The 20,539-nt window shown below is 43.0% G+C and overlaps 3 protein-coding genes across 3 annotated transcripts in view; 1 reads left to right on the top strand and 2 right to left on the bottom strand.

The window, feature by feature from the left end:
• Window positions 1-342: 342 nt before the first annotated feature.
• LOC124174347 (trypsin-1-like) lies at window positions 343-1,747 on the bottom strand. Its single transcript, XM_046553396.1, has 2 exons — window positions 1,660-1,747; window positions 343-1,330 (listed from the first exon to the last, which is right to left on the bottom strand). Exons 1-2 carry the CDS (start codon window positions 1,709-1,711, stop codon window positions 621-623), a joined length of 762 nt encoding a protein of 253 aa, XP_046409352.1. The 5' UTR covers window positions 1,712-1,747; the 3' UTR covers window positions 343-620.
• A 1,082-nt stretch (window positions 1,748-2,829) lies between these two features.
• LOC124187894 (trypsin-1-like) lies at window positions 2,830-3,937 on the bottom strand. Its single transcript, XM_046580078.1, has 2 exons — window positions 3,886-3,937; window positions 2,830-3,545 (listed from the first exon to the last, which is right to left on the bottom strand). Exons 1-2 carry the CDS (start codon window positions 3,935-3,937, stop codon window positions 2,830-2,832), a joined length of 768 nt encoding a protein of 255 aa, XP_046436034.1.
• A 12,896-nt stretch (window positions 3,938-16,833) lies between these two features.
• Window positions 16,834-20,539, top strand: part of LOC124188016 — a 108,000-nt gene continuing 104,294 nt past the window's right edge. Inside the window, exon 1 of the mRNA XM_046580276.1 lies at window positions 16,834-17,860. Within this exon, the coding sequence (XP_046436232.1) occupies window positions 17,734-17,860 (127 nt within the window). The 5' untranslated portion in view covers window positions 16,834-17,733. The remainder of the gene's footprint in view (window positions 17,861-20,539) is intronic.

The following is a 20,539-nucleotide window of genomic DNA, read 5'->3' on the forward strand; positions in this document are numbered from 1 at the left end:
TCTTGAACTAATTGTTATATTTTTTTGACCATACCTAACTTTATAGCAATTCCATTTATTGTTGGATTTGAATTGGCATCTAGTACGCAGATATTTCTACGACTTGCAACTACTATTGATGCATGCTTTAATCCTCGTACTTCACAGAATTATGATTATCTTTTTTACGCTCTATCAATGTTGATCCTGATGGCAATTTGCGCTACTTTATTATACATATAATCATCTCAACATCTGACTCTTACCAATGAAGAAATGTGATTAACCATATCGAGAGTGTGAACGGGCCCTACTTTATCATTGAAGGATCGCTACAAGGGAATGTAAAAAGAATCCTCATCGTATTGTATATCGCGTAGATGTTTATTGACAACTGTACAACTATCTGTATATCGAAGTCTAGTGTATGATCCTCCTAGTATGGAGTCAAGACTTGAATAGGTACCGTATTTGACGTTGTTGTAGCTGTGAAGTTCTCATCGCGAAGTTGGCAGGAGCTGTTGCAGGTTTTTATTGTTTGGTCAATCTGTTCAATTTTTAGTAATCGAATTCTAGAGCACCAAAGCTTCGCAGTACCAGTTCCACCAAGACCCAAAATCGCGTTTTCCAAATTATTACGATTAGACACCGGTGTTGGTTCTGATCCAGTCGCGGTAGACAGCGGTGCGAGCATAGACTCCAGGGCTGTTGGAACGAGCGCAACCATTACCCCAGGACACGACACCGATGAGGCTGCCACCGCTGACAAGAGGACCTCCGGAATCTCCCTGGCATGCGTCACGACCTCCGGCAAGGTAGCCGGCGCAGAGCATGTTGCTGGTGATGCCACCCCAGTAGAGAAGGTTGCAGGTGGTTTGGGCAACAACCGGCACCGAGACCTGTTGCAGGACAGTAGGCAGGCTGCTGGCGCCCTCAGTCATGGTACCCCATCCAGAAACAACGGCATAGACTCCACTGGAGACGGCTTGTCCCTGGGAGGGAAGAGCCACAGCCCGGACGGTGCTGCTCAGGGTGAAAGCAACGCTCACTCTGAGAAGACTGATGTCGTTGTCAATGGTCCTCGCGTTGTAACTGGGGTGGTTGATCACCAGGGAAACGGCTCGGACTTGACCACCCGAAAGGCGGTTTGCGCTTCCAGCCTGGAGGGACATGCCTGATGCACTACGACCGATGGTGCAGTGAGCCGCTGAGACGGCCCATGTCGAGGAGATCAGGGCAGCACCACAGAAGTGGGCGTTGTTCCATCGCAGACTCAGTTGGTACGGGAAGTTGCTGATGCTGGCGGAAGATCCACCAACGATACGACCGAACTCGTCGTACTGAGCGTGTTCTGAAAATCCGTTACTTGTGATTAGAATACAAAATCTTCATCCTCTTCGTAGCACGGATTCATTTAGTAGCTTATTATACTATAAGCATGCTAATATTTTACACTCTGATTGCGAGCTGTTTGCGTCGCAGCAGACATTAAAATTTCTTTTACAGGTTCCGGAGCAACTTTGAATTGCGATTTGACTAGAGTATTGCAAAGTATGTGCGGAGTATTTAGACACGAACCGAGGATGAGAAAATATTCGCGGTCTATGAAAAGCCCGGATATTTTAACTCAATTTAACAGCAAAACTATTGATCGAAATTTTTGGAACTGTTATAACTTACCGCCGTAGGCGACAGCTGAGAGTGCCAAGAGAAGTGCCAAGTATCGGAACATGTTGCTGAATATTCTTTGCCAAATCGCTCTACCTTATATACCACAAAGGGTCTTCTATTTTGGGTGTTATCGAACATTGGCATAATCGTAATCGGATATGTATCAAATTAAAATTGATTGTATCGCGTGATGATAAGATTGATCATAACGAATGATCTATTCGTTTTTTTATCTCTCATTCACAAGTTTTGCAAACTCGACGTCAATTCTTCCACGTTTCAATTTTTCGGGTTACAAATATAGGTGTATATATATATAACCGTATATATACACGATTTACGGTATAGATTTTGAAAATTAACACCATCGTTTTGCTGAACGCATTGTATATATTCTAGGAACGGGGAATGGATGGAGTGGAAAAAGACTCCGCGATATCATTTTTAAGAAGAGAAGTTTTTTGCCCTCCAAAATTGCATAAAAAAAAAATAACCGAGGCTTAACTTGATTGATTGTTTTTAGAATGTAGAGTAATTTTTAAAAATACTCGAAACAAATTTAGCATTCGTTACGTAATTGCGACCAGTCCCAAGTTGGCCAGACAAGGCGTTCAAGAAATCCATAGTATCTTAATTTTTTCGGGTTAGCAATAACAAGTTTGCGGCAAACGCCAAGAAAAATAAAAATGGAAAATTAGTGTACGAATGAGTCTCATACAAAGAGGTGATCAGTAAGCACCTAAAAGAACCTAAAAAGGACACAATTTCTGCTCTGATCTATTTCTCAAACGATTCTTATTCATGCCAGCAAATAATTACACAATGATCAATTTTTCCCCGAAAATATTCGAACATATATTTTTCAACTAGCACCTAAAGGGTACTTAATTATGCTTTACCTCGCAGTGCGGTGTTTTTTTCGACACTTCTTCACCCATATTATCCACGTCCATTAAGAACGATAAAAAACTGTTCGAGTTCTACTACGGTCGAAATTCCATTGGGGCACCATACTAATGATATACTTACCTACCGGACAAACTATCAGCATAAGATATAACTGAATTTCAGGATAGAGGACGGGTTTAAGAAAATGAAATTTGTGCTCTACACGTATTAACCGCATATAATTAGTATACGTAAAATAATCCGAACTCAACAAAGACAGGGATCGTAACATCAAATGCCCGTGTTGGCTCTGATCCAGTCTCGATAGGCGGCAGTGCGAGTATAGACTCCAGGAAAATCGCGACGGGCGCAACCGTTGCCCCAAGAGACGATGCCGATGAGTATTCCATTGCTAACAAGAGGACCTCCAGAATCCCCCTGACAGGCGTCGTAGCCTCCGGAAAGGTAGCCGGCGCAGAGCATGCCGCTGGTGATCCTTCCAAAGTAAAGACTGTTGCAAGTGTCCGAAGCAACAAGCGGCACCGAGACCTGTTGCAGGATGACGGGTGCGCTTTCGGTACCTTCTCTTGTGGTACCCCATCCCGAGACCACGGCGTAAGCATTCGCAGAGACTCTCTGTTCCTGGTATGGAAGAGCTATAGCTTGCACGGTGCTACTCAGGGTGAAAGCACGGCTGACTTTTAGAAGACTGATGTCGTTGTCTATGCTTTTCGCTTTGTATCTGGGGTGGTTGATCGCCAGGAAAACATTGCGGAGTTGTCCACCAAACAGACGGTTTGATGTTCCAGCCAGGAGGGTCAATTCTGACGTTCTGCGGTTAGAGGTGCAGTGAGCCGCGGAGACGGCCCATTTCGAAGAGATCAGGGAAGCACCGCAGTAGTGGTTGTTTTTCCAACGCATGCTCAGCTGGTACGGGAAATTCTTGATGCTGGCGGTGGAACCACCGGCGATGCGACCGGAATCGTACCCAAGAGATTCATTTTTCTCTAAAAATCAACAATTTCTTATCGATCTGGTCTTCAAGATCAGTTTTATGTTCGGTAAATTCCATGTATACGATCATATGTTCGTATTATATGCATAAGATGCCGAATTCCCTTCTGGGAATTTGAAATTTCGCTGTTTGATTAGGTATTCGAGGAGAATCCGCGAATTTCAGATGGTCAAAAGTATGTAAGTACAAGTAGGTCAGCAGTGTTCGGTTATGAGTATAAAGTACTACAGGAACTTCCAGCAGGCAAATGATGTGTGACGTTGTCTAAAGTTTTAATGATACGATTGTATTGGGAAAATTTTTATCCACATTAGGTGCTGCTAATTACTTACCGCCATAGGCAACGGCTGAGAGTGCGAAGAGAAGTGTCAACAATCGAAACATGTTACTGAATATTTTTCTATTCATTTTCTGTCTTATATAGCAGCGAGTGCCATCAATTTTAATTACTACAAAACACGTGATTTTAGACGAATGTGAATTGGAATGAAATTAGTTATTCCGACTTCCCATATAAAGCTGACAGTATCATCACTGCGCAAAATGTCAGTATATGATAGACCGAATTAGGAATGTTAGCATACAACTTTTTTTTCTCAATAACTCAAAAAATTGACTGCCTCCAGCAGTTATTTTTCGCGGTTCCTAATATTTTCCAAAAATCAAACATATGGATCCAGCAGCCTGTTTATCTCTCTCTAAAGTGCATTACGTAGTTGTTTACAAAAAGCCCCTGCTCCATTTCCTCGGGTTTTTCGGCCGGAAAGGATTAAGGTATTTGTTCAGATACTCAAATCAATGTTAACTTCGTTAATTGCTGGAGATTATTTGACGTCTCTGTATCTGCAAGTCAATCTTGTTATGACCACCTAAACGCCGCGGTGTAAGAGCTGAGCTTAACATGTATCCCACGGTTTTACCAGTGATAAGAATTTCTCGTGATCGATGCTTTGACTCAATCAATTACAAAATCTTGAGTGTCTAAATTGCAATCAAACTGATAATCGGTCGAATGATCAGCCGAGGTTCACGCACTGTGGCAATCGTCGTACCAAGCGTCTACGAGACACAAAGTATTACTGGAATCTTGGCATTTTCGGACTTCGAGAATCAAAAACTCTCCTGTAGATTATTTTACGGCTTACACGACTCGCGTTAATCGTTACAAGCAAGAACAAATCCTGAACCGCCAACTTCAGCTTAGGCTGGATAACAATATTGGATTTCAACTATGGATACCTATCATGGGGAACATTGATTTTTCGTGGAGATGATGAGTTAGCCAGTTATGAGAGATTCATTCCTATGCCAGCTATGGAATTTTTGTGAAGAAAGGTATGAGAAGTTTTATTCACAAGACATACACTTCGAGGATAAGTTCTCAAAATCTTGATCAAAAACATTCTCACATTCTTATTCGTTAAGAGTAAAAATCAAGGCGCAAAGTGCCACGAGACTCACTGAGGTACGTAAACAAATGTGTTTTATTCTTTTCTAAAAATTTAGACGTGACAACCAGTCTCGTGAATTATTTTCATCCATCAAAATTTGCGTATCCCTATAAAACGTGATTTTAGTGTACCACGCTGTTTACACGCGTAGTAATTACGCAAGCAAAGCTAAGATAATATTTAAAGATGACCGAGATAAGAAATAAATCTATCGCAACTCAATCTCTGTGCGATAACTGATCATTATTCACGGAGCGTCTTTATTTTTATCTAAAATCACAGCACTCGTAAATTGATCTATTGATTGTAAAATTTAGGCGTTTTGAAATTGTCACCTCAAAATTTCATCATTTTTTGACACAGTTTATTTTCAACTCTAAATACAATAAGTTCAAACACTGTGTAGAGTTCATGTTGTCTTAACCCTCTACAGATAATCCGCCATGCTGGTAACTCACTTATGGTTGGTAAGATAGAAAAGTAAAAGGTCAGCAAAGAAGCGGCGTGCAATAAGTAACAGGTTATCCTGCAGGTAGTGGTACCGGTTAAATGCCAGCCACAAGTCGTTCCATTGCATCAAGCATGGCGCCAGCTTCGAATGAGAATGATGTTCGAAAAGTTCACCGTTCACAGGGATCCACAAAAACCACAGGCTCATCATTGAAAGTAATGAGAATTGCAGAGATTTTGGAGAACAGCTAGTTAAGCAACTGTCATCGATGATTTCGAAGGTAAGAAGCCACTCTAACTAGACCGTGATAAGCAGTAAAAAAATTTTAGTGCCTCTTCTTTCTCTTCGGTTTGATCCGAACGTGGCATTTAATGATAAGCATGAAATTTCTTTGTGCAGTACAGAGCGTAGAATGACGATTTAGACTGTGGAATAGGATAAAAACAACCGTTACACCTGACGTCTGAAGACAGAGGATTTTTCGTGGAGATTGTAAGTTTCTTGACGAGCAGACAGAGGCAATGAAGCAGCGAGTTCAATCGTGTCGTAAAGCCTTCTGGACTCACGATTCAATCAGTATCAACCCGCAGCAACGGTCGCTTCAAGCTCGTCCGACTGTCCGGAATGACAGGTTAAAAATGTGAAAAAGGTTCGAAGCGTTTCCTTTCCTCGATCAGGTATCGCTGGAGTGGTTTATTGCGATAGGGAACAATGCTTGGAGGCGGTGGAGATGAAGAAGGATGAGGGAGCGAAGATAATCCGTTACGTCCATTACGCTCCCCCCTCACCGAGCAGAGTCCTACGGTGATTTATTAGCCGGTCCAGATCATAGGAAGACCTTGCAAGCGCGTATGGTGATTTAACGAATGCCATTCAGTCGCGCACACTTGCCTTATAGCTGTGAACGCGCAAAGATTGCTCCTTGCATTTCCACCATGACGTTGGAATCAAACGTTTCGACGAATCTTGCACTTTACAAGTAGAAAAAGCTCGTGCCGAGGGCGTACCGAATCTTTTTTTCCCCAATAGAACGCAACTGCTTGTCCAACAAGCCACGTACAATTCAATGGCTGTCCGATGGTTGATGGATGTATGTACCTTATTGCGAGAAGAAAGGGTATTCCATGAAGTTTGAAAGATAAAACAAGCCTTGGCCGACCGTGTACCGCGATAGCTTGACAAGTGTCAAAAACGAAAAAATAAATTCAAGTTCTCGAGGCACGAAAGTGTGTCGGAATGAGCAGAATTACCTACCCATGTAACGAGTGTACCGTGTCAAGTTTAACGCTGTCATTATTTTCGCAGGTGTAAGAGTTTCTCGCGTTCTCCGGTGTTCTTCAAGACGTATGCGACTCCGGTATGCGTTGTGTTTTGGTACTGTGGCAACTGAGACCGCGCATAATCTCGAGGTCTGTATACCTGCCTAGTCGAACGAATCCAGAGAAGATGGTAACGATTTACCCGTGGTTACGCGTTCCTGCTCGCGGATGATTACCATCCTCCGGAGAAGCAAAAACGAGGATTCTTCGACCGACGGTCTTTTTGCGCCGGTCTCACTGACGAGGAATCAAGTCGAGCTTCTAACGTATTCACAATCAGTCGGGAATATTTCTGCGTGACGTTGCGTCGTCTCGTTTGCATGAAATATCCGTCAGTCCCACGGCGAATGTATGATGTATAATCCCTACAATTTGCCGGGCAAGGTAAATGCACGGTTGACGTTGTCATTAGCGATTCAAATTCCACGACAATTAATCCCCCAACCTATTATTGACCCAGAAATTAATTGATATTGGCTCATCGTTGCAGGCGGAGCAAACAACCGAGCCGAACGTCTTCGTGACTCGGACAATGACTTCCAATGATATTATTATTCAAGTAAAGTTTCTCAATGACCTGTGCCCCACTCTGTAATGGGCAATTCATCACGCCGATCGAACCAGGACGTTGCTCAAGATTTGCAACAAGTCGGAAGAGGCGTGCGCTTCAGCCGTGTCCTGTGCAATCAACGATTTCGCCTCGCAGGCCAAAAGCGTTCGGTCGCAGTTCAACGATCGAGAGATCTCTCCGGTTATTTCAAGAAGATACGGATCCAAGGTCGACTTAATACCGGCAAGAAATCCTGATCACTTTGCCGGTGGTTAAAGCGAGTAGCTGGACAGGTGCACCTATGGTTAGTTAATGATCGTTGCATGCAGCAGGTTACCTATACTACATTCTGCACTCTCGGTAACTTTAGCATCACTCCTGTGTCTATAAATACACGAGCTCTGTAATGGCCAAAAAGATTGATGGATAAGGTCAGCCTGCGAAGAGTAGTTTAAGTGCATGTTTAAGTGACCTTGAGCATCCTTGCACCTATCCTGAATACTCGCGGCAATTAAGATTCTTCAATGCAGGATATAACGTCTGTCCAAAATCCGCTACCGGCTATGTTTTTATGCCCAAGTTATAACAGCTTATACTTTGCATGTCCGTCTCTGATGAGGAAAAGTGTGGTTTCTTTTTCCAAGTGCCTTTTTTACTTCGTTCTCGAGTAAAAAGGAGACAGAAAGAACACGTCTTCTTCGCGGATTCCGAGACTCTGATAGCCGCGTCACTCGACGGTCATCACGAGTCTGCGATTGTCTGCGTTTACCTATGTATGTACTTACAAATTGCGTGGATCCATCGTTCGCGTAATAAGCGCTTTGAGGACGAGCTTAAAAGTAACAAAACCCTAATGATAGAAAATTTCATACTCGGTCACTCGCTTCGACACACCATCGCTTTTGACGACACGCTGTCACATCCTTCTCGGGTTGTCATTCCAGCCCACATCCGGCGACATCCTTTCCCCCGTGTCTTCAAGCCTGGTATTAACTCATTGTTAGAACGTTTGTTGCGAATTATACGAACAGAATCGATTGGCGAAACACTGGATGATGGAGATTCAGAAAAGTAGGATAACGTGACACGAAAGCCTTGAAAGTTTGGTGAGAAACCAGCGCCGCTGACTCCTTGCAAGAGACATTCTACAATATTCGACAATTCTCAGCGTCATTTTCCACTTTGAAAATTATAACCACTTCTCCGGATTCAATCAGATTACACCCTCTCGTTTCTTATCGTGTGACAGTCACTTGCAGCTGGTGTCTCGTAACTATACAGCAATGGTATACGTATATACCGTCTAGCAATATCAAGATGGTGGCCTCCGAGGTTGGCAGAAACAATTAACTTCACACGAACTCACGGAGTTCGTGGGAAATCGTTGCATCGTTACAGTAATACGCCGGTCTTAATGCTGAAGAAATTGTAAACCGCAGCAAAGAACCACATGACTATGTACAAGTGTTTTGCCGCGATGAATTTTAAATCAAGAAGAGTTTACTCGGTGGCGAAACGTGACACAATCCAAAGAAATCTTGTTCGACCGTCTTCCATGTGGTCAAACTTCCTCCGTTACGTACACTTCCAGGGTTTACGGCCCGAATTATGACACCTTGCGTTATAAACAAGCGATGGAAACTCGTCGAAAAATTGGCGTGCGGCGATTTCTTGCCTTCTAGCTTCAGGGGTTCCGGAACAATGCGATGTACTTGTACCGCGGACTTTATTCTAGGCTTCGAACAATGTGCACCAGATCGTTCGCTTGTGATACCAACGCTGGAGAATCTAGATGCACACCGCCCCGTAGATACCAGTAAATCTCGTCCAGTCTACGATCTCTGCCTTTTTAATACCGCTCAAAAATATTACAAAACGACCGGAGGTAGATCCTGAGGCTCCTCTCCATTCTACTTCTGAATAGCTAGGCAACAGCGATAGAATTATACGGTTGCGAAGTTTCTTTCGAAGGCTTATTGACATCGTTGGCAACGACTTGTCTTAAAAAAATCCTGAGAGAATTTTCGAGCTTCGAAGCTTTCGCAGAAAAGCTTGCGTCGGCTTGCAGGGAGGGTGAAAGTATGTGAAATATTTCGAAGGGAGCTGCATTACCGGCGAGCATATTTCGCGAACGCAATTCCCTTGGTTATGCTTCTGCAATTATTTAACAAGTGTCCAGTCTCAGCTGATTTACGGACGCCGGTGAAATGACGAATCTTGAAGATGTTGTACGTATCGCATAATGAATATTTAGATACGGGAAGTGTCGCACACGTGTAACGACACCTACACCAAACCATCCGCACGGTCGGATAATCGTTGTAAAATAGCTTGCGCGCGGATGCGATGCCGGCTGCAGAGTTGGATGCTGCACGGTATCGCGGCGTCAACACGCCAGAGACGTCCATAAATTCGCAAAGAGTTACGACGTATTTTCTGACCAATTTGAAGCGATAAATCTCGGCCCACCGACATCGCGGTCCATCCCCCCTTCCTCCCGTAATACCAGAGTGGGCCCTAATGTTGCCTAATTTATCTGTTCGAGCGAAGAATTCCACACCCGCAGAGCTACGCAGGATTGCAAGATGTTTTTTCGGGGCCTTAGGTCTCGCCGAGAGTCTGGATAGCTCGAAATTGCTCGTTTCAGGAATCTTTGTACATCGTCGTGGTGGTTTTTCTGCCAGATCAGTAAAACGCCGTAAATTCCAGATTTCAGTCGTTCGGATTTTGAGGAGGTTGGACTGACGCTGAAATAACAACGACGAGCATTGGGTGCTAAAAAAGGCCGTGAAAAATCGCTCGCTCTCAGTACCGACAAATCAAAGATCCGCGCTATTGTCGATCCGTATCAAAATACCGATCGCGCTGTTCGCCAGCTCCCAAGCAACCCGATTCCTTGGTCAAAGTTCATCGATCCGCAAGCTCTCGGTGATTTTTCGAACCCATTATTTTCGCGCACGGTTTTGCAGGGCCACGCTCGCGGGTCTCGATTCCGCAAATTCTTCGGCATCAGCGGCCCGATTTGTCCGCCGACAAAGACTCGGGTGGCCCGGTATCGGGTTGCCGGAGAAAGGAAGGATCCAAAGATCACCGAGTCCCGATCCTGTCTCCTCGAGGAATCCATCGACGGCATCGAACGATTCGCATCACGCATCGCGGACTCGCTGAGATTGCTCGCGAGTATATTTGGAGAAAAACGCTGGGCAATTTAACTCGTTCACTGACAAAAAGGTTCCAGTGGGACCCGCTTCGTCCTCCTGAGCCAGTTCGGCCAGTTGGGTAATCGCTTGTGTCCCGTTACAACCTGCGACGTCATGATCTTCAAGTCGGAATCAGCCACCGAGACTTGCGGGAATTTTATTTTTTTCTTTTAAATATTTCTGAAACGTTGGGCAATTTCACCGAGTCTCATTGTTGGTCCATGGTCGGATCCTCGGAAGATTACGTGCGACTTTTTACCACGGCGTTGCCCATCGGCTGGCATTGCGTAGAACGCGTAGCCGATATTATTCTACTTTTAAAATTAATCGTCGTAGCTCTGACATTCCTGCGAAATGAAAGGCGGTCGTTTCTATTTGAATCGAGTGCGGTCATTGGTTACACAAGAAAACTGCAAAAGCCGGAATTTTTTGCTGGATAAATATTAATTATCCTCTAGTCGCGGGAAGAAATGTGCCGAGAAAGTGTTGTAAAAAATCAGGAGCACGTATCTGTATTTTGGGAAATCGAGAACCGGATTGACGAGTGCAGGTAATTCAGTTCTGGCCTCGCGAAATAGGAATGCTTGAATATTATATCTCGAGCTGCGAGGGCATCTCGTAACGTGTGAAAAATTTCAAACCGTTATTATATCTTGCCGAATTTAATTAGTTGCAGCGGCGATGAAAGTTTGCTTAAAAAAAAAATGACATTATGGTGTAATTATAAAATCTTAATAAAAATCTGTAAAAATCACATGCCAAATGACGCCTCGCAAACTGGAATCGTAAAATCTTAACTCTCGTCGAAATCAGCACCGAAAATTCTGCTAGCATTCCACCGGGGGGTTAATTTTTCATCAAGTGGAGGCCTCGTCGTCCCGTTAGTCGACATCCTTAATTGGGCGGAGAACATTGTTCGAAACAACGTGACGTTATAGTATTTATTTTTTCCTCCGGTCTACATAAATCAGACAAGGGTCTTACAATTAACCGTATGTTTTCGGTACACCCCATCATCGGCGGTTGATTAAAAAGCAACGTTGCAGATGAAATCGGCGAGCTGGTTGGCGGAGAAATCAATTAATATATAAGAGACGGTGATTAATGGTGGTTAGAAGTTAATCTCCGCTATTTTCCTTGTGATTCATCAAAACCTTTGCGCTATCCTGTATGTATGTACGAGGAAACAGTTAGACTCTGCACAGAAAACTTTCACCTCCAACACTCCGACGCGTTTGTGCGAGTACATGTAGTACCATAAGTTTAAGTCTTCCTCGTTGCATGTTATTGTAGGTTACATGTATCGCGGAGTCGCGTTATTCGTACCCTGAGAGAATTGAACGATCAGAGAGATCGGCACTGCGCCATTAATTTCGATAGAATTTCTTTCACTTTGTTTCCAGTTGAACCGACCCCGTCACATGATTGATCGATTTGTAGGCGTCTGAAAAAACCAAGTTGTTATAATAATTGATGTAACGCCTGGGGGATCCCTAATTGCGGGGAGTTTCGGTGGATTTATTTCACCGCGTGCATTTCCTTATTAGAAATGGCGATTTAAAAGCTTATAAAAATTAGCGGTAATTATTACGTTGGTAATGATCCTCTTCCGGAAGTTAATCGCGTTGAATGGTATTTCTTTGAATTATTATAGGTGATAAAAAACGTTTTACCGTAACCCGGGACGTACGATTTACAGATTGTTCCGAAGATCTGATGCAGTTGGAAGGAAAGCGCGAGTAATTACGCGGCTCTTGGCAAGACCTCAGAATTCAACGTAGGTTCATATGGTGCACCGTGAAAGCGACACGTACAGCATATAATAACGAATCCGGTGTCAAGGAACCGTTTGGGCTAGTTGTACGTCTGTGAGATCATTTAGCTCATGGCAATTTTGCCTCGAACTAAAACCTGACTCGGTGCTCTTCTAGAAAGTAAAGTTCCCATGGTGAGAGCACTGCCTCCAGGATCAGGTCTTCAAAATAAGAGTAGGATGTAAAATAAGAGAGAGAAAAAAAGCATAATTGAAAGAACGAAATTGAGGAAGGTATATATCTCCAACAACCTACAGTTACGCGAGATTGGTTCACAGAATCCAGAAGCAGCCTATCCCCGAAAGGAGAAATTTACTAAGCTGTTCGCTCGATTCTCTATTTTTAACGCAAGCTTTCAAAAATGAAAGTCTTCGTAAACGATTATAACCAGTTCACGTACAGTCCACCTATGTTGTAATCGAGTTACTTGATAGATTTACTAAACAATCGTTACAAATTTGGCAAAATGAGATCATCGAATGAAGTATATTATATTTCGAGAGGCAGAGTTCTACTAGAAATCATTGAGAAATTCGAAAACATCGTGCATTTTAGAGAACGTTTGTACAAAAATAGCACAAAATTTTTCTTGATTCATAACGTAGAAAGTTTCGTCTTGAAGAGTCGCTTGTAAATTGTCGGTAACGAGCGAATTAAAATAATCATCAGGAAACCTGAATTCCGTTAGATTGAAACGACTTTTTCCACGTTAGAGATTTATATTTCACTTTAATAACGTTGACTAATTCTGAATAAAAAACCTACGACGATCTTGCAAATAAATTTTTTGCCATCGTAAAATTTCAGCTCTGCTTTTCGTAACCCACCGACGAGCGTTTATCGTTAGCTGTCGTTTAAAAAACAGCGCGAAAAAAGAAAAGAAACGTAAAATTTGGAAGCGGCCGGGTGCAATGACTGGGATAATTGAGCGAGTAAATAGCGGATGATGCAATGATGTATCATAATGGCGGCGCAAAGGCAACGGCAACAACAAAAGCGACGCCAATGCCTGAATGTGTTGGATATAACGTGGCTTCTGCGCGTAACGGGTCTTGATGCACGCTTCGCTGCTCGCGCACCAATTCGAAACCCATCGCTTCCTGTAACTCCAGCTTTTTGCCGAAGACAAGGTCTAATTAAATACCGGGACGGGTTGGGCTTAATAAGGTGTACCTCTCCTTGTCTCCCTGCAAAGATCCTGGATCTCGATCCTGTGGTAGCGATGCATCGATTAATCAAGTCCGAAAACATTTAATTAATTAAATCAATCAAATTAAATCGTATTTTATTGAAACGGAGCATTAGAAACTAAAATTTCGTAAATTTCAGTGTGCAGTTTTAATAGCGAAAAAGTTTTTTGATCGTTTATAGTTTCTTTGAAAATATTTTTCAATGTGAGGTAAAAGTATGAATTTATTTTTCACTTATTATATCAAATAGGTACTTACAATTAGCAAGTATAAACTATGATAATAATCGATACTTTAATCACACAAATTGATATCGTATTGCGTCGGTCATGGGAGTAAAAAACAAGAACCGATTGTTAGGAAAAATAAGCGAGCCGGTCGATCAATCGAGTTTGAAAAATAATCGATTTTCGATTAAATCGGTTATTTTCGGTCATGTTTAACTAGGAGTCTGCATCGCGAAGGTGGATGGACCCGTGATGCATCACGGTGGCCCAGCGGATTCAGAGCTGGTGATCTTTCGCCCGCGAGCTGGGACGCGGAAAATAAACGAAACGCAAGGAATAAACGAATCGAGCTGGCATCGGGATACTGCAGCTGGCATTTGCAGTACGAAGGCTATGATTAAGCGCTCGCTTTTCGGCCAACCCGTGACTCGAGGCAGTGTTTCACCTCTGCAGGAATGATTGCCGCTGCATTCCCGAATTTTAAGAGGGAAAAATAAGCAATAGTTACGCTTGCGGGCGGCAGCGATGCATCACTTTCAAATTGCGAACACGCCAGCTTACCAAGAACAGTTTCGGGACCCAAAAATCAGTGTCGCCTTCCATTTGTCGAGATACCGATCGATCACAAGTGGGTTTCAGACGCGATTACTTCAATTATCCGTGATTCTGTTTTTTAGAGAATTTGAACCTCACGAAACATTGTATGTTCATATTACTTAATCCAAAAGTTGGCTTTACAAATTTTCTCGATTTTATTCTTTTTCAATTATCGTATTGCTGATGCTGATTAGTCGGCAATATTTTTTTACAACCAGGTTGAAAATTAATCGAGGGATGAGACTGGGGTTAAAATTCAATCTCGTATACGCGTCTCGCCAATTGGGAGCTCATTAGGACGCCGGCTGTTGACGTGCTTGTATTTTTACATAACCAGTTGAGTTTAGTCACAAAATTAAGGATACATCAACTGCCTTCGAATATTCAAATTAGATGGTAAACTGCGATGTTCGTTATAACCAGAGGTGGAATACGAATTAGGAGTCCGCGTTTTTCTCGACCCTGCAGTCACAACGAAAGCCTGCTGCTCACGTTTCGCACTTGGCTAAACCGAGCGAAGAAAAAATTCAAAATAAGGATGAATCGGCGAAAATAGATTCACCACGTGCGATTTTTGACACGAGACAAACAAGAATTTATGCAGCGAAAACGATAAAACAATTAATACAACCGAATTAAACCTTGATCAATACGAAACCTTTAAATGTCGAAAGGTGCACCAATTTCTTAACATTTTTTTCTATCCAATGCCTTTCGTAACGATGTGATCACACCGATGATTTATTACTCAGGGTAACACGTGCCTTCATATTCCATTCGCTGACCGTCTTAACGGTTTTATAACGGTTTCGCCGCACTCTGCAGTAAAAACTTTCTACAATACGATGCGTCGATACGCAGGCGTAACATGAGACATCGATATTCTAATCTCGATATTCGGCAAATCTCGTATATTATATATCCGAAGAGCAGTTAATTCTGCATCGTAATCAAGATGCGATCGTAAAAGTTTCAAAACGTAACCGGCAACCGAATGAGATAAAACTCGAACCTTACGAACGTAGATTAGGAATGAGTTCGGTGGAGTTGCGTAAGTTGACATAAAAAATTACCCACTTAATTTCGCATCCGTCTGTCGGTCTTTCTGCCTCCAAAGACGTCCGCTCTTCTGGCTCAATTAATTCATCATTTACGTGTATACCTTGACGGTAAAATTGTGTTTTCACGATTCGACACGAATCGTCTAACACGCTACACGCGAATCGACGACCAACCGACGCACTGCGTGAATACTCAAAGCATCAAACATCCCAATTAAGGAATGATTGATGGACGAGGGCCCCGATTTTAGACGTGCTCGAATGAAAAAGGGCCGCGTCCAATCGCGACGGTGAAACGTACCGACTCATTCTCGCAGGGAATTCGTTTGCTGAAAAGGAAAGTGGAATCAAGTGTGTAGGAGTCGATACTCTCGAGTTATTGTGGATATAGACGACATACGCGAGCAGCGTCTATGCAATGTTTTCGTTGTTCGTATTCAAACATATCGTAAAAAGTCGTCTGCCGAAAAATAATTTAGCGCTTCAAGAGCGTCATTTTTAATTGTAAAAATCAATTCTTACCATATTTGTCAGCGTGTATCAAAACAATATGTTCCCTCGAGTCAACGAAATAAAGGTCAGTTGCTTTTCTGGAATCTTTTGCGCTTCGATTATACGCGACGAATATTTCCTGAAGCATAAAACGGTCAGCTGGTATCTTGTTTTTAGCACCGTGTTGTTTATTATCCATTCTAATAGATTCAAAGTATACCGAAACTGTTTTCGGGAATACCAAACTTAGCACCTTCGACCATTTGCCTAACTTTTTTTTTTACGAAGTAAAGACTCAACCTCGTGCCAACGCATTCGTGAAATGAATTTTGGTTTTATTATTCACGATTTCAATTACGCGTTACTGGTACCAAAAGTGAGTTCCAAATTTACCGTTTCTTTTTTTCATACTTCGTGTCGACTGTCGGTTAGAAATTAGACCTACCTACACTGATAATTTTCGCTAAATTATGACAAAATCCCTAAGATTTGATATAACGTTAACATCAAAGTGAATTTGAACGTCGTATGAAACTAGCGAGCAAGATTTTGATGAAGAAAAAAAAAAAATTAATGACAATGGGAGTGATTCAGGGCTATTAAATCACCTGGAAAAGTGTCTGGATACATTTTTTTACTATTATTAAAATATAGGAAAAATCGGGTGACTTAGGTACGAGTAATGTTACAAGCATCGACAGCACGTTGCGTTTTTGGCATCACGCGTAAATCGGCGAGCTCCGAATGCGAATCTCGGGCCTACACGTGGGGATGCGGTGTCCCATGAATGAAGTCCCCTACCATAGGTTTATACGCGAGAGGATCCCGTCTTTCCGCGCGGGAAACGAAAGGTGGATTTCCGTTAAGGTTCCGAAACATGCCGCCAGGTGTCGGCCCGATGGCCGCTCGTTGAAACACCTGACGCGGCCAGTGCCGCATGGGCTTGTGCGCTAGACACTTCTTTTACTCTACACACTAGACACGGATCATAACATAACATAGTCGACGTAAACACGGGCCGGCGAGCATCGGCGAAACTTCTCGACACTCGACCAATGAACGATGAAAAGGCTCCGTTGAACGAAAGCGGTATTATCGTCAGCCTCGATGCTTCGTATTCAACGTTATATTTTTCTAATACCCGAGCCGAGGCACACGCGTCGTGTGTCGTAGCTGCGTAGTCCGAGACTCCCATCGGGAGTAAACACGGCATAAATTAAATTCCAAGGTGGTTCGGAGTGGAAACAGCAGTGCCGTACGATTGTAATCGCCTCGTCTACCCGCGGCGATTACCGCATCCGTAAAAGCTTGTTTAATTTTTTCGCGCGCATTTCCATGCATCCTCGCTCCTCGAGGGAGGTTTAAAGTTTAAAGGGACAGTGCGCGGTCCGCGTTTAAACCGCGGAATCCCGACTCACCGGGGGAAAGGAGAAGGAATTAAAACAAAGTGACTGTAGTTTGAACGTGCATTTTTATATCATCGTAAAAGTGTAAAAGTGAAAACTTTGCCGGATCGTTATCCACATGCGGTTCTTTCGATCGTTTTATACACCGTAAAAAGACGAGGCGGCAGCCGACTCTCGACCTCCTAGGAATGCTTAGCGGTACGTGTCGAGTATTCCCGGCATAATCGTGACGAAAATACCCAGTCAGCGAATGCACGAGACGATAAGTAACTAAAACGATTTTTAATCGCGGTACGAATCCAAGAAAAACGAAGAGAATTAAGCTCGGCTCGATAATGTAAAGCTCGACGGGATGCTTTTACCAAGGTTAAAATGAATACCGTAATTACGTGAGTGCTTATCAGTGTTCGTCGACGATCAAGATGCTGGCGCTTCGATTGATCCTGATCTCCGTGACGTCTCTCCTTGTTTACTCCGAGGATTCGACCACCTCCATTCCGAACGACCTTCCGGCTCTGCTGACTGTAGCTTCGCATCGTGACGATACAGGTCAGTGTCCTATTACAACTTCACCCAGGCTTGTGCGACTTGTTCTGCAGGTGGACATCCTCGTTTCGCACACTTCGTTCCGACTCCCATTCGACTCTCGGCTCAACTAACCATAAAGTTTCACAAGTTACGGGGATTTTCTCCTACATACCTGCCTGCGTATGCGAACAAGGATCGTCGCCGAGCTTTTATCGGCTTGTTCGCACGACGGTTATGGACAAATAAATTTCCTCCGAATGTCCCAACTGGCTTTCCTAACTCCTGCAGGTTACGCTCTCGGCAATCGAAATTTGTAAGCCACTTTTATCTAGCGACGATCTTCTGAATTAGAAATTTTCACAAAGTGTCTGCATTGTCGCGTACACGTACATGGATTACGCGTTTATTGTCGTTCGTGTGTTACTATGTAAGGAAATAATCTTACACGTGCTATTCGATAATCCCAAATAATTGTCAAATGAATATTTAATTCTGAGGAAAAATGCGTCACGCCAAATTAATTTCCCTGCGTCATTTCTGGGAAAGTAATAAATATCAGCCATGTTTTAATAGCTCTTCTAGTATGCCTGTCACGATAAGAAGTAGAAATGATAGGCAAAAAAATTAACGCAAAGTAGAAACGATCGATTAATTAAAATTGCCCTCGTGTGCCAAATAAATTTTGCACAGGCGACTCTGATGGCCGCGATTCCGCGCGAGACGGGCGTATGACATTAATGGAATACAGCATTCGCGAAGTTTAATGTTTAAGGACGTTGATTGTTTTGAGCTCGCCATATGGAGAGTCGCGCGAGTAATGACGCCATTAATTCATAATTTTGTTGACACTATGCGGGGGGTTTGGCAGCTGTGGTTGGTATATTTTAATCTTCGTTGTAACGCATTATTGTATAATTCATTCTTCTGCCTGTTATATATAAATACGTTACGTAAATACAGACGAGGAGCTTTTCTACAAATCGTCTAACAACCAATCGCGACGCCGTTACTCGAATTACTTAACTTCATAACGAGCAATCAATTAGTGTCTGATTAAATTCAAGTCAACAGCTGAAAAAAATATCGAGAAATATTTCATAATACAGGCGATATTATCGATGGTCAATGTCAGAAACGACTCTGTGCACGAAAAGGGTGAATCGTGTAAATTCTCGTCGAATCGAATCACGCCGATGAAAATGTAATATTCCAGTTACATCGTCTATCTTAACGAGTATAAACAATCGTGGAAGCGAGTAGGTTTGTCGTCCAGGCGTAGGCTAACCTGGATATGATGAAAAGTTTTACCACGAACAGAACTCATCATCATAAATAGAGTATAATTTATGCGCAATTGCGTAGATTCGTGCTGCAGAGTCTCGACTGTATGACGAGCGAAGGATTCGCTGGCTGGCGGAGAATATAAATGCGGGAAAATAACGTCTCATTGCTTTTTGTGCAAGTGATTCGCGGTAGAAATTTTTTTCGAAAAAGACTCGAGAAACGTAAGAATCGAGAACCGACCGATTATTCCGAAGTCAATAATTTATAATAACGTATTTCGGATCGACCTCACACACCGTGGCCTGTGCAGCTTTCTCTTTACACATAAAAAACGACCCACACGCGAGTCTCCGGCCTCACCGGGTTACCCGAGGATAATTTCCATGTTAAAACCATTGCAACGGTACCTGGGCTCGGGTTCTGGGTGCGATTTTTGTGTTTATTTAAAGCCGCAAGTCGTAACACAAACCCAGAATCGCCAAGAGCGAGGCCGGTGCTCGGTACTGCAATAAGAATAAGAAGGACAGGAATAAGAGTAAAAGAGTTGAAAGGAAAGAGGCTGTCGACCGAAATTCAGAGAGACGCGCCTCCCTACGGAGTGCAAAGCGTAAACTGTTAAACAGACAAAACGTCATGCACACTTTGCGGAGAAGGGTATGTGGCCCCAATATGTAATCGGTCGTTAAATATATTTCGTATTGTCACTCCGAAACGCTCTCTCGCATTAACGTCCGGCTCGATTCTGCACCGTTCAGTCTTATTTCGATGTTTCGTCTTTCCTGCTGCACTTTTTTCTTTTTACCTCTGAGCGCTCCGAAATTCCGGATTCGTCGTCGTTCGCACGCCTTCGACGACTCAAAATTTTCGTCATTTTTATGCTTCATTTGTAGGATAGAAAAATTAATTGTTCCAGTTGCGAACAAACGTGGAGAGCAGTCGGTTACGCAACGATTAGAAACGAGTCGGTAATTTTTTTATTCACTTCCGGACGTTTTTCTTCCTTGCAAATTCGTTCCTCGTTGGTAGATCGGACGGAAATTAGCATTGAAAGTGTTAAGTCTTAATGTCGCTTTAGCAGCGTGTTGCCGTGCGTCTAACAGACGATTAGAGGTGAATGTGTGTCGCGCATAATGTTTTGAATACACGATGGCATTATCTAGTCGTGGGTGATTATGTGCCGCATGCAGCGCTGTAGAAAGTTTAACACCCAACGGCTACAAGCAGTGAGTTGGCAAATAATTTTTACTAACGATTATTTGGCGTTGACGCAAGGATCGGAGGAATTATTTTCGAGAAGAATGTACGATATTGAGGATATAACCTTTAAAGTGAAACATGAGGTCTTTTATCCTCGCGTGATTTCTTCTTATGTGTATATTTTTTGAACAAGAAGGCGAAGGAATTTTTTATCGTCTA

The sequence above is a fragment of the Neodiprion fabricii genome, chromosome 1, assembly GCF_021155785.1.
Source record: "Neodiprion fabricii isolate iyNeoFabr1 chromosome 1, iyNeoFabr1.1, whole genome shotgun sequence".
NCBI classification, from domain to species: domain Eukaryota; kingdom Metazoa; phylum Arthropoda; class Insecta; order Hymenoptera; family Diprionidae; genus Neodiprion; species Neodiprion fabricii.

Excerpts from the sequence above, each read along its gene's own strand:
- LOC124187894 (XM_046580078.1), bottom strand. The coding sequence starts at position 3,937 with ATGTTTCGATTGTTGACACTTCTCTTCGCACTCTCAGCCGTTGCCTAT. Across the intron at positions 3,546-3,885 it reads CTCAGCCGTTGCCTATGGCG|AGAAAAATGAATCTCTTGGG; the intron begins GTAAGTAATTAG and ends GTTGATTTTTAG.
- LOC124174347 (XM_046553396.1), bottom strand. The coding sequence starts at position 1,711 with ATGTTCCGATACTTGGCACTTCTCTTGGCACTCTCAGCTGTCGCCTAC. Across the intron at positions 1,331-1,659 it reads CTCAGCTGTCGCCTACGGCG|AACACGCTCAGTACGACGAG; the intron begins GTAAGTTATAAC and ends ACGGATTTTCAG.